Consider the following 13,885-nt stretch of genomic DNA (forward strand, 5'->3'; position numbering starts at 1 on the left):
AAGGGTGAGCACAGTACAATAAGATATTTTGAGAGAGAGCGGTGACATTCACGTAACTAACTTTTATTGCAGGATGTTGTTACCAGTTGTTATATTTTATTACTAGTTATTGCTCATCTCTTACTGTGCCTAATTTACAAAGTGAACTTTATCATAGCTATTTAGGGGGCAAGATGGGGGAGCTTTCCTTGACCCTCTTAGGGGCCCTGGTCGGGTCTAAAAATTAAACAGATGAAGACAGATTATCAGGAGAAAGTCATCCATATTTATTTAATGTAAGTATTACATGATATGGGAGCCTTCCAAAGAAAATAAAGAAACAGTTAGCCCTAGGTACTTTTATGCTAGATTTGAAAATGCAGCATCGTGGAGGAATATGGCAGGTTAGGACTTTGAAGTTAGTGTAGTGAACTGGAAAACTGAATGAGGCCTGTTTGTTTTGATTGTACCTGGTACCCTTTTGTCTTCAGAGGTAAGGGTGCTGCTTTGCTCCGGGTATGGGAGGGGCCCCTCTTATAGGAGGGATTTAAGGCGCCTGATTTAGGGAAGTAGGGGGAGGAGCAGGAGGAGGAGGGGGAGGAAGTGGTAGGAGAGTATGAGGAGGAGGAGGAGGAAGAGGAGGAGGAGGAGGAGAAGGAGGAGGAGGAGGAGGAAGTCAGAACGACTCTCCTGCTCTGCTGGCTCTACTGTTTTCTGAGACTCCCTCAGCTTAGAATATTCCAGCTGCCATCATTTGGAGGAGCATGTCCAGAACCACATCATATTTCTAGCAGATCAAGATGAGCACTAGGAAACTGAGTCCAGCCTTGAGGAGGTGGCATCTGCTGGACTGACTGGTCGTGTGGTAGTACCAGAGAGGCTGGGTATCTGAGATTGACTCAGAGGTCAGGGTCATTAGGTGGGTGGTCAGCCTACTCTTGTTCCGAAATCATGGTCATTTGCCATGGTCATGTGTTAAAGCTTATCATTTGGAATTTTCTAATGTCAGAGGCCTTTCAAGGTATGACTGAAGTGGGGGGAGGCAAAGGCAAAGTCTTGTTCTCTTCTAGTGATCATTCTTGTTACTAAAAGCACACGGGGTGCCTGCCCACGTGGCTGACCACTTCCTGGCCTCCCCTTATGCACTAGAAGACAGGAATAGGCCAGTACTGGGAGGGCAGAAGGAGGCTAGTGGTGACTTACATGCAGTGGTGTGAGGCTGTGACCATACCTTCAAATGATCCTGGGAGCCAGCCAGGTTTTATAAATGTGACAGTCAAAATGACATCAGGGTGTGATGGGGTCATGGTAAAGTGAGAGTCCATTTCCCATCTAAAGACAGCAGATGCATCAGCTCCTGCCAACTGTTAGCATACAAAGCATGACCTGGTATTGCCAGATCTCCTCATTTTTTCTTTAAAGAGAAACCAGAGATCCAGATTTTTAGGTGAAGTCTGGTTGTTGTTGTTTTTATTATTATTATTATTATTATTCTGGTAAAAGAGACATAATATTTATCATTTCAGCCATCCGTAGTGTACAATTCAATGGCATTAACTACATTTACAATGTTATGTAAGCTATCTATACCCGAAACTTTTTCATCACCCTCAACAACTGTGTACATCAAATAATAACTCCTCCTATCCTCCCTCCCTCCTATCAGTTACTAATAATATAACTCTTCCTATCCCCCTCCCTCCAGCCCGTAGTTACCTCTCAGTTTCTATGAATTTGCTGGTGCTAAGCACTTCATATAAGTGGAATCATGCAATATTTGTCTTTCTGTGTCTGGCTTATGAAGTATGTTTTTTAAGTGCTGATAACTAATTCGTGTGTATGTGTCTTTACTGATAGTCTATTTTTTGAAACTGTGGATCAGATAAAACTTCAGTTTGAGGCTTCTGGGGAAGGGAAAGTAGAAGTGAATTCCAGCTCTCCTGCGGCAATTGGAAAGCCCTCGCCAAAGGCGCAGGCCAGCAGAAATGAGCTAGGAGGCTGGTCTCTCTGAGGAGGAAATCAGACCAGTGCTCCAAGGCAAAAATGGTGATGATTTGCCTCACCCAAAGGGCTGGGTAAAAACACAGATGCCTGGACGCCCACTTGGACTACCTTAACTGGACTCTCCAGGGGTGGGGCCCAGGTTCCTATCTTTAAACCTGGCTTCCCAGGTGAGACCAGCGATCAGTTTTTGGGATCATTAGGAGAGAAGAACACCAGGCTGTGGGAACCTCCAAGCAGAGCCTCTTGCTTGGAGCCACACTCTTGTCAGGGCAGATTTATTATGTGTTTGCTGTATACTGGTCCAGTGTGCAAGTGGAAGCAGTTGGGAGCTCAGCCACTCACCCGTCAGATTGAGGAAAGAGGCCGGTCTGAGGTTGGGGCTCATAATTCGGATTCATTTAAGATCTTAAAAAAATATACTCCAACCCGGGGGTGGGGGATGGAGGGGGGGGGCAGACCCTGGTGGAATGTGAGGTGGAACCATGCTGATGATCCTACTTCTTTTGGTTTTTTGACCTTCAGCTCAGGGCACTGGAGGAGGCTTAGGGTGGCCTGGCTTGACTTCTTTCTTGTCTTTGTAGCATTGGCAGCATTATTGCAGGTGCCTGGCAACTCTGTGGAATCAAATCTAAGTCTTCAGGTTAGCATGCTAAGACCCCTACTCCTTGCCATTTCTTTCTATGCAGTCTGTCTCTTGTTCCCTTCCAGCCTTGTCTCTTTGCTTTGACCAATCTGGTTCCTTAATTCTCTCCTTGAAGATACACTCGCCTCTTGGGGAATAAGCCTTAGGCCTCCAAGAATGACATTAGCAAGATGGTGGGTTGGGAAGCTTTAGACCCTCACGCCCCACAGAAATGCTAAGTAAATTAGAAACCAGCTAAAATAATGTCTTTAAAGGAGTTCTAGAGATTAGTCAAAGATAGCAACCAGGCAAACACCCAATCAAGAAAAAGCCCCATTCAAAATGGTAGGAATTTCATGGCCTTTTTACTTATTTGTCCTACCCCCTACTATTTCCCCCATGCTGTGCTCCCAATGGCCAGTTACTTTCTGTGAACCAAATTTGCAACACTTTAACCTCATTGTATTTTTTTTTAACATTTAACCCATTTATTCATGAGGGGGGGAAGAAGGGGTAGAGGTGGAGAGAGAGAGAGAGAGACAGGGAGAGGGAGAAGTAGGCTCCATGCAGGGAGCTAGATGCAGGACTCATCCAGAACTCCAGGATCATGCCCTGTGCCTAAGGCAAACGCCTAAGCGCGGAGCCACCTAGGCATCCCCTCATTGTATTTTTGTACACTAACTATGAACAATCCAAAAAGGAAATTAGGAAAAACAATTCCATTTACAGAAGCATCAATAACAAAATACCCAGGAATAAGTTTAACCAAAAATGTGAAAGACTTATACATTGAAAACTACAAAATATTGCTGAAAGAAATTGAAGAAGTCATAAATACCTGAAAAGACATCTTGTGTTGGTGGATTGGAAGACTTAATATTGTTAAGATGGAAATACTACCAAAAATAATCTACAGATTCAATGCTATCTCCATCAAAATTCCAGTGATACTATTTGCAGAAATAGAAAAATGGAAAATAGAAAAATTCATGTAGAATTTTTAAAAAAGATTTTATTTATTTATTCATGAGAGACAGAGAGACAGAGAGACAGAGAGAGAGAGAGAGAGCTTGGCAGAGACCTAGGTAGAGGGAGAAGCAGGCTCCCTTCAGGGAGCCCGATGTGGGACTCGATCCCAGGACTCCGGTATCAGGACCTGAGCCAAAGGCAGATGCTCAACAGCTGAGGCACCCAGGTGTCCCACACTTCTTGACTTTAAAACTAATAACAAAACTGTAGTAATCCTGACAGTATGGTGTTGGCATAAAGACAAACATATAGACCAATGGAATAGAGAACCCAGAAGTAAACCTTCACATATGTGGTCAAATGATTTCAACAGGGATGTCAAGGACAATGGAAACATTTTCCTTTAAAAAAAAAAAAAAAAAAAAGTTCTTTTAGAGCAGTTTTAGGTTTGCAGCAAAATTAAGTTGAAGGTACAATTTCTTCCTACCCTTCTTACCCCCACTCCTCAGCATACACAGCCTCCTCCATCGTCAGCACCCCCACCAGACACCAGAGTGGTGGATTTGTTACAGTTGAACTTACATTAACACATCATGATCACACCAGTCTTTTCAACAAATGGTGTTGAGAAAACTATAAACCATAGTGGTAGCTTTGTTAAAATTGATGAACCTACATTGACCCATGATTATCGCTAGCCTTTTCAACCAACGGTGTTGGGAAAGCTGTAAGACTGTAAGAAGAAAACATAGGGAAAATGCTTAATGATTCCAGATTTGGTAATGATGGCAATGATTTTTCAGTTGTGGTGCTAAAAGCATGGGCAACAAAAGAAAAAAATAGATTCATTGGACTACATCAAAATGAAACATTTCTGTGCCTCAGAGGACATTATCAATAAAGTGAAAAGGCAATTCATGGAATGGGAGAAAACATTTTCAAATTATATATCTGACAAGGAGTTGATATTAGAATATATAAAGAATCCCTACAGCTGAACAAGAAAAAGACCCTAATTTACAAATGAACAAAGGACTTGAACAGGTATTTCTTTGAAAAATATATACAGTCAATAAGCACATGAAAAGATGCTCATCATCAGGGAAATGCAAATTAAAACCACAGTGAGATTCCACTTCATGCTCATTAGGATGGCTATGGAAAAAGAGAAAAGAAAGAAACAAGTGTAGGCAAGGATGTGGAGAAATTAGAACCCTTGTGCGTTGCTGATGAAATATAAAATGGTGCAGTCATATGGAAGACAGTATGGCAGTTCCTCAACAAATTAAAAATAGAATTACCATATGATCCAGCAATTCTACTTCTGGCTATTTACCCAGAAGAATTGAAAGCAGGAAGTTAAAACAGATATTTGCATACCCGTGTTTATAGCAATTATTCACAATAGCCACAAAGGAGAAAGCAATCCAAGTATCCATCTACAGGTGAACGGATAAACAAAATGTGATGTACACATAAAATGAAATACTATTCAGCCTTAAAATGAAAGGAAATTCTGACCCATGCTATACATGGATGAACCTTGAAGATATTATGCTAAGGGAAATAAGATAGTCCGCGAAAAGAGATCCTATATGATTCCACTTATATGAGGTCTTGATGTGTCTTTTTTTTCGGACACCAACCGATTCTCTGATTCTGTAACACCAACTGAGTATCCTACGATTCAATTTAATTCTGACTCTGACTACTTGGCGTTAATGCAGACCAACCCCACAAGTTAAGGGCTCAGTTCCACAAGACTGCCTCCACTTCAGATGCTATTTGCAAGTCTTGGGGGCTAGCCAAACTTCTCACAGACTAGTTATAAATTGAGGGTGCCTACAACCCCTACTCAGGTTCTATAATTTGCTAGAGTGGCTCACAGAACACAGGTAAACATTTTACTTACTGGGAAAGTGACTTACTTTCCTCGTTTATTATAAAGGATACAATTCAGGAACCGCCAAATAGAAGAGACGTGGGGGCGTCTCTGGACATGCCACCCTCCAGCCCTGATGTGATGTGTTTACTGTCCAGGAAGCTCACCAAATTTCCTTGCTCGTGTGTTTTTATGGAGTGTCATCTCTAGCTCCCGTTCCCTCTTCAGAGGTGAGGGGGAGGATGGAGCTGAAAGTTCTCAAAGTCTAATCACAATTTTCTGGAGATTAGCCCATCATCCTAAGACCATCAGGCCTTGCTCTGAGTCACCTCAATAGCATAAATTCAGGTGTGAGGAGAAGGGGTTCCTTATGAGTAACAAAAGATACTCCTATCACTCAGGAGATTCCAAGGGCTGTTAGAGCTCTGTGCCCAGAACCAGGGGCCAAGAGCAAATCTATTTTGATTCTATCAGAGGTACGAGGAATACTCAAATTCATGGAGACAGAAAGTAGGATGGTGCTTGCCAGAGAAGGGGTGGCGGGTGGGGGGTGATGGGGAGTTAGTTGTTGATGAGTATAGAGTTTCAGTTTGGGAGGATGAGAAATGTTCTGGAGATGGGTGCACAGCAATATGAATGGACCCAATGGCACTGGACCACACAGCTAAAAATGGTTAAAATGGTAAGTTTTATGCTATGTATAGTTTACCACCAAAAAGAGAGAGAGAGAGATCCACTGCCTGTGAGGTGTTTCCTTCTGGCTGGGTACCTGCTTACCCCCTTGCCATCAACTCATCAGTCTGCCTGGTGGAGTGCATTCTGGGCCTTCTGTGTGCTAGCTGAGTTCCCTGGGATACTGGCCTGAAGGGTTTGTGTTTCCCCCCCCTTCCTTATCTTTTCTTCTGTCCTTTACCCCTCTTTCTCCTCCTCGTCTTTTGGCTACATGGGAAACTTGTCAGAGGACTGGAGATTTGACTAATACACCTCTCCTATACCTCAGAGCAGAGCTCTGGGTGTAACAGGTGCTTACAATGGAAGGACAAATTAATACATGGGAATTAAGGTGACTACTTAGTTGAGAGCTCAGGTCGTTGGAGGAAGGGACTGTCATACCTGGATTTGTCCTTTTGATGTGATTCACTCTCATCCCTGCAATGGAAAGAGCTATGCAGTCCTTACTGTGTGCCTTGAACCGTGCCGGACCCGGGGGGTTGAGAACACCATCTTTAGCTCTGCTGTGTTCCTTCGGACAAGTCCTTAAGTCTTCTGCCTTTTAATTTCTTCTTTGTAAGCTGGAGATAACATGGGCTATTGAAGATGGTAAAGGGGGGGGTTAAGTGAGGCAAGGGGAGAGCCCCTTCCTCCAAGAATTGGTCAGACATAAAAAATGCTAAATGAAGAACAGATGCTATCAGTATTGCCATCAATAAAGGTAATTGCTTCTGTGTGCAGGGGCTCTTGATCTAGAAGGAGTGGCCAACACTTAAATGCTCATAGTACCACCATGTGTCAGGCTCACAGATGTATGTGCCTGGGGCATTAGAGGTCACAGCATGTGGGAGGACATTACCCCAGAGTGAGCGCAATGGGCAGCAAGCTGGACAGCTTCCCCGAGGAGGTGATTTTGATGAGCTGATTCTTCATGAGTGCAGTGACCAGGAGTTGGGTGACTCGGGACGGTGGGCCATTCCGGGAAGTCTCCAGGCAGTATCGTAATGGGGACTTGTCCCACTAGAGAGCTACTCAAACTAAAAGCTGGATATAGGTGCCGGGAGGTGGGGGTATTTTCCCAGCATATGGTGATGACATCACACCAAATGTGATAAAGGCTTTGGAGCCTCTGGGGTCACACAGATACCGGGAAACCACTACCCCCACACCTCAGTCCTCAGTCTCACAAACCTAAGGTTCTACTGGAGAAAGTGGGATGTCCAGGCCTCTTAGCTGGACACAGTCGTTTGCCACTGCCTGGCTCTTGATCTTTTCCCAGCAATGCTGTTAACAGGATGTCCTCTCCTGGACTTCAACTCCCTCCAACCCCCAACATGAAACAGTCCTGCGTGGATTGCAGGATAAGGGTTGGAACCCCATCAGGGATGATAAAGAACCCTATAGATAATATGACAGCTGGTGTTTCCTCCTCTTTCTTCATTCTCTGTCTCCTGACTCCTATCTGGTCCCATTCCTGAACTTAACCCAATGGAGTGGCTCTCTTCTCATAGTTCTGAGGGACTAAGGGCCTTTTGCTTTACTAAACCATTCAGAGGTGGGAGGCCTTCCTGTGGGCTCTGGCTGTCCACCTGGATTCTTCTGCTTTCTGCCCTTATTCCAGGCATCTTTCCTTTTTTAAGCTGTGCAAAAACATTAGCTCAGCTTCTCAGCCCCACACAGTTCAGAATGAGGCCTTGCTCGGCCTGAGGGCAGTGGTTTTACACTTCAGCTTAGAGGAGATGGGAGGCAGCGCTGGGCTTTACTTGCTTACGGTCTTCTTGGAATTGGTGTGTCTTAGAACCTCATAATGGAGCAGTGTTTGCTTTGGCTCCTGTCTGATTCCTTCTCTGGAGAGGGGGTGAACACAAGTCCCTTTCATTTTCAGGAGACTGCTTCTGATTAGACAGTTCTGCTGGCTTGAGGGGTGTGGTGGGTGTGGTGGGGTGCTGGAATGAAGGTGGAGCAAAGGTAGGAGTTGTTTTTTTCTTTTTCTTTTTTCCCCTTTTCCTCTCCTGGGAATTCCTGCTTTCTGCCCCAAATGTCTGTGTTGGCATCCCTGGGTCTCCTCTGATGGCTCTGGAGGCAGCTCTCTGTACACAAGGCTATTCGTGGTGTCCATCTATTTGGAGGAAGTAAGCAGCCGTGAGTCATCATATTAAAGCAGGGCCCATTCCAATGGGCGTTTGTTTGGGGTGGTGGCTGCCCCTTAAGCAATCTGTGTCTCCTCAGACCTTTGCCCTGGGCTTCTGGTTCAGTGCTGGACATGTTTGTGGAACCACTCAGTGCTCACCCAGGGGACCATTTCTTCTCTCTGGAGGAGCCAGGCAGGAATACAGATCTCTCTCTCTCTCTCTCCCACCAGCCCTGCCTAGGACACCTAGGGAAGACAACAGCTGAGGATCGTCTCTTGGCTTCTTGAGGGCAGCGGAGAGCTGCTGTTAAACGTGGGCCATAAACCTCCAGCATCAGAACCACCTAGGGTGTTGGTTAAAAATGCAGATTCCTGGGCTCTAGGACAGACCCAAGGAATTAACCTCTCTGGGGGTGGGTCTGGGGGGGCAGCTCAGGAATCTGTGTTTTTGATTACCTGTCAGGGATTCTGATGCCTACTGAAGTTTGAGAACTCCTAGTGTAAAAGCCATGGAACCCAGACTCCGCTCTGCTGGCTGCTGTGTTGGGGGCATCCAGCAGGACACCTGCCCTCTTTGGGCATCAGCTCTGTTATCTGGGTTGCTACCAGAGTTAAGTGAGGGAGAGTGTGGAAGCTCTTGAAATAAATAAGGCCAGCACATAAATGGCTCCCGAGGCCACACCTACCTTCTCCCTCCTTACCATACTCAGCCTCTGCAGCACTCTTGGTGACATCTTTAGATCTCACCCACTTTCCTTCATCTCTGCTACCGTCTCTGAAATCTTTGCTGGCAGATCCCCCCTCCCTAGTGCCATACTAGGGGACTGAAGCAGCCCCAGCTGTATCCACTCTCTCAGCTGGTGAGCTAGCTGGGGCCAGTGTCACCGCCCTCCTGCAGAGAGATCAGCCCCCACAAAGGCCTTGCTCAGAATACATGGGCCAGAAGAGGCCACGCCTTGCACACAGCAGCCACTGAGGATATTCGGGTGGGGTGATGGATTTTTGGGGCTCTGGTTTTACACTTCAGCTGTGGGGCATTATCTTCTCATTGCTGAAAGAAGATTCCAGGGCATTTTCTGTGATTATTACCTAATAATGTCAGCTGTGGCCTCAGATAGGGGTTGGGGTGAGGGAAGAATGTGGCTCCACTCAACTCTCTTACTAATCTTTTCACCTTCTGTGTGTAAATAGGCCCCCTGAGAAGATTCCCTCCACCTCTATCCTCAGTTCTTGAAGCCTTTGAAGCAGGTGTTCAGGAAGAGCAGCAGGTGGTTAAAGCCTGTCTCTTCCGGGCTGCCTGAGGGGGGCTGCTTGAGGGGGGCGGGACCGGTAAAGATCCGGACTCTCTGGTTTCTGGAGTGACTTCCTCTAACCCATCTCCACCCCTGTGTCCTGAGTGGCCCTGGAGTGTCTTTGTCCCTGTCACCAATCTGTCTGTTCTGAGACAATCTCAGTCCCCGGCCTGCTCTGTGGCCCTGGGGCAAGCATCTCAACAACCCTCGCTCTGTTTGTGGAGTGAGACAGTCCTCCTTGCTACTGTTGGGTTCTCAGGCTGTTGTGGGGGGGAGATGACGTTGTGTTCTCAGAGCCCACATCATTGGCTGGAGGTTTATTTAGAGGGACTTAAGGCCACATTGTCCCCTCCCTTTGGACTGCCTCCTGATTCACTGTCCAGAAAGGACTTTGATAAGATGTACAGAGTAAATATGTTAGCCATTGTATGATGACGCAAACACGTTCCTCAGTTGTATAACAAATACATCGCAAAAGATTCCAGCAGGCCCTGGGTCATCTGGAGTCTCAGACCCTTTCCCCATCACTCTGTAGGGTTCTGTGGGAAGACAGCAGGGCTGGGAATGGGAGCATCAGAAATCCCGATGTTTACTTCCCTGCTCTGAATTCAGCAAGTTGCTTTAACTCAGGGAATGGAGAACACCGCATGCCCCTCAGAGGGCTGTGTCATTTCACCAGGACTTCAGGCATCCTGCTGTTGGCCTCCCCGGGTTTGTCTTGCTGCTCAGATTATATGTTGTGAAAACATTGTCTTTTAAGTGCCTTTAAGAAAAAAAGACTCTGGGCTTGCTCAGGGACCCTCAAGGAATAAGACTGTGCACAAATAATGTCCTATCTCTTTTGTGAAGTGTGATGTTGCACTTGGCTTGAGGACCACAGTCTCCATTTGCAGACCTTGACATTTTTACCTTTAGAGCCAGCTCTTCATTTCAAAATGAGCTCTGGTCATTCTGGCCATGGGAACCTGTCCCAGAGCTTCTGGGTTCTGGAGTATTTCTGCTGATTTGAGCCTCTTGAACTGATCCATTCTGCAGCTCCAGGAGTCCTGCAGAAATTCTGATTCCTTTTGATTCCCAGAAGGGGCTTTTGTCAAGGGTTGGCACAAACCACCTTTTCAGTTTATATGTGTCTAGGATGATTCCTTTCTTCAATGTAGGTGAGTATCAGTGGTGGCACAGCCCAGAGCTGATTCCGTCCTCACCATCAGGAGATAGGGCCCAGAGTGAGAAACTTTCTTCTGAGGGCCTGGTGGTCTTGTTCTTGCCAGTTAGCTAGTGGCAGTGACAAGCAGGGACTGGTGGGGCTTGGGCTATCCTTGTGAAGACACTTCCTTTTTTCTCACCAAAGTTCCTCAGAGAAGAGGGTACCCCATTATCTGTCCCTGGAATAGCTAGCTCTGTATTCTCATGCTGCTCCACAAAAACCCATGGCCTTTCCTGGGGTGTCCTCACCCTGGGCCAGATCTCTGTCCCTTGCAAATAACCCGCACAGGCCCCTGGGCTGTCCCGTCTTTGTCTTCTTGAATCCACCTTGTTCTGAATCGTATTCCCTCCAAGCAGCCTCCCCATATCTCTCCAGTTGATAGCAGACAAATGAGAGCCAGTGAAGGAAGGCTCTCATCCTCTTGGCCTGTCTCAGGTAGTACAGCCTTGGGTTGGTGGCCACACGCTCTGTGTCTAGGGCTCAGTGCTCTTGCCCTATATGGTCCGCTCTTGGAGCTATGGGTTTATTTTGAGAGTGCAGCACAACCTTTGCTTTTTTTGCTGCACAAATGTTTATTGAGCATCTGCTTTATTCTACGCATCACTCTGAGTGCTAAGGATGAAGCGGTGAATGGGAAAGAAAAGGTCTCTGAGTTCACATTTAAGGGAGGAGACATGAAACTGTAAGGCAGCAACTAATGGAGTGACTAATGGTGAAAATACCAGGCCAAGTAGGAGGGGAGGCATCTTTACAGCAGGATATTGGGAGATGTTTTTGTGTAAGTAGGTCCCTAAGTAACTCCCTAATCACCAGGCCAGACCTGATGGTGCTGCTTTCTTGGGGCAGTGTTAGATATGGGTGGCTAATTGTTTTCCTCATGTGAGGCTTAGATTTCTTTCTCTTTCTAGATTTCTCATGAGGATCACAAGGCAAGGTTAGTTAACTTGTCAAGTTGGCTTCGTAGGAAAGAGCTGCTTGGGCCCACCCTGTTTCTGGAGGCACACCCTGAAGGAAGAGGAACTGGGTCTTTCCATGGTAACCCATGAAAGTAGTAACTCTTCTAGGGCCTGCCCTGTGAGTAATCACCTGGGTCTGAAATCAGAAGGGGCAGGCTGTCACTAAGTTCAGCTGGATTTAGAAGAAAATTTGGGATGGGTAGTGACATTGATTGTATGTGAACTACCTTTAGGGATGACAGCAAGTGCTTTGGACTCTTTTACCACCATCTGTACCCAGGACAGTAGGTGTATCCATCAGCTGCTGTGTGGGGGCATCTGGGATAGAGTTGGTGCGAAGCACCAAAGCAGCTGAATAGAGCAGTGCACATGCCTACTTCCAATGGGAAAAACTAGGAGAAAGTGAGGTCTGTGCTCTGCCATTTTGACTGGTCTGGTGGTTCAAAAGCTGCCCCTGGTTTCCTTTCTTTCACAACTGAGTCATGGGGGAGTTATGGAAGCCTGTATTCTTTGGCCATCAGCATTGTCAGCAGAGGGAGGGACCTTTGAATGGTGAAGCCAGCAGTGACTTGGGCTTTTAGTGGAGAGGAAGGCAGGGGAGGCTTTATGTCTACTCTCATATAAGCCTAGACTGACCCTTTGTAGATGTCACCAGGAGGATAATGTCAAGAGGAACCCCAACCCTGAGGAAAAGGAGTGTGTGTACCAAGAGTGTCCTGAGTCGATGACTGAAAATAGGCACAGATATGAGGCTCAGTTAAAAAAAAAAAAAGAAAGAAAGCCCTTTGTCAGCATCACCCCCCTTTTTTTTCATTAAAAAAATTCCCTGTAGCACTCAAACCCCTCCCCTAAACTTAGCATCTTCTCTGTTTACAGCCTAGGGTACCTCTGCTCTTCAGCTACATTGCACCCCCCAAAGATGAGGAGGAAACCCAGCACCAAGGCTGTAGGTCAAGATCAAGGTATATTAGATAGCTTATAAGCTTAGTGATGTGAGCTCTTTGTCTCCTCCCTTTCTTTTCAGTACAACCATTTAGTGCTCAATCTACACCGAGTGTAGGTTTGAGGGTGGGAAGTCCCATATTCCAATGGCCTCCATGTCTGATCTTCAGAGTCCTTTTTTTTTTTTTAAAGATTTTATTTATTTATTCATGAGGAACACAGAGATGTGTGAGAGAGAGGCAGAGACACAGGCAGAGGGAGAAGCAGCTCCATGCAAGGAGCCTGACGTGGGACTCGATCCCAGGACTCCAGGATCACGCCCTGAGCCAAAGGCAGGGGCTAAACCTCTGAGCCACCCAGGGATCCCCTGATCTTCAGAGTCCTAAATTTGAGATCTACTCTGTCATTCCACCTCACATCTGCTTTCTTGTGGTGGTAAACTCTCAGAATACAGCTAATTGCTACTGTGCCCAACCTGTTTGCTGTAGAGGAGGCTGTAAATATTTGAGTTAGGTCTGAGCTGCACAATTCTAAGAATTACTCTTTATTTAGAAGGTATTTCCCAGGACACCTGGGTGGCTTAGTGGTTGAGTGTCTGCCTTTGGCTCAGGGTGTGATTCCAGGGTCCTGGAATCGAGTCCCACATCGGGCTCCCTGCAGGGAGCCTGCTTCTCCCTCTGCCTATGTCTTTGCCTCTCTCTGTGTGTCTCATGAATAAATAAATAAAATAGAATAAAGAAGATATTTCCCAAGCACCATCTCTTCCCTTGGCATTATTCTGAGTGCCATGTGGGGAAGGGTCAAACAAAGCAATATCAATCAACAACCCTGTCCTCAAGGTGCTAATGATCTATTTGGGAAAACAACAACACCCTGTCTAGAAAAAAAATCCAAAACTAAGTATCATATAAGAATAAGAAATCCTATAGTGTCTAAGTAGTAAACAAAATAGACTATGTCTGGAGATACCTCTCACCTCCAACAGTTAGACCAAGAGGGAGGTGCTTGAATTATAGAATGGAACATATAAGACTGGAGGAATTATCAGGTGTTTGAGGACAGTCACTTCTGTGACATTTACCCTACTTATTGGATTTGGAGTCAACTAGTCATGGGCTTGAATCCCAGTCTTGCTATTAGAAGCTGAGTGACCTTGGGCAAATTACAGATGTTTTGTCATCTATAAAAACCAA

At 45.9% G+C, this 13,885-nt stretch overlaps 1 protein-coding gene across 6 annotated transcripts in view; it reads left to right on the forward strand.

Moving 5' to 3' along the window:
* Positions 1 to 13,885, forward strand: part of FLVCR2 (FLVCR choline and putative heme transporter 2) — a 56,436-nt gene that overhangs the window by 8,519 nt on the left and 34,032 nt on the right. For 3 of the 6 annotated variants that reach the window (XR_012036947.1, XM_072839409.1, XM_072839408.1), the window contains exon 3: positions 12,627 to 12,712. The exons of 2 other annotated variants lie outside the window; for them this stretch is intronic. Coding sequence is in view for 3 of the 4 variants with exons in the window: in XM_072839409.1 (XP_072695510.1) it covers positions 12,627 to 12,712 (86 nt within the window). In the remaining variant the exon portion in view is untranslated. Of the gene's footprint in view, positions 1 to 11,702; positions 11,729 to 12,626; positions 12,713 to 13,885 lie in introns of all 6 variants that reach the window. One more of the 6 variants, XM_072839411.1, reaches the window with a different exon arrangement.

The sequence above is a fragment of the Canis lupus genome, chromosome 9 (genome assembly GCF_048164855.1).
Source record: "Canis lupus baileyi chromosome 9, mCanLup2.hap1, whole genome shotgun sequence".
In the NCBI taxonomy this organism is placed as follows: Eukaryota; Metazoa; Chordata; class Mammalia; order Carnivora; family Canidae; genus Canis; species Canis lupus.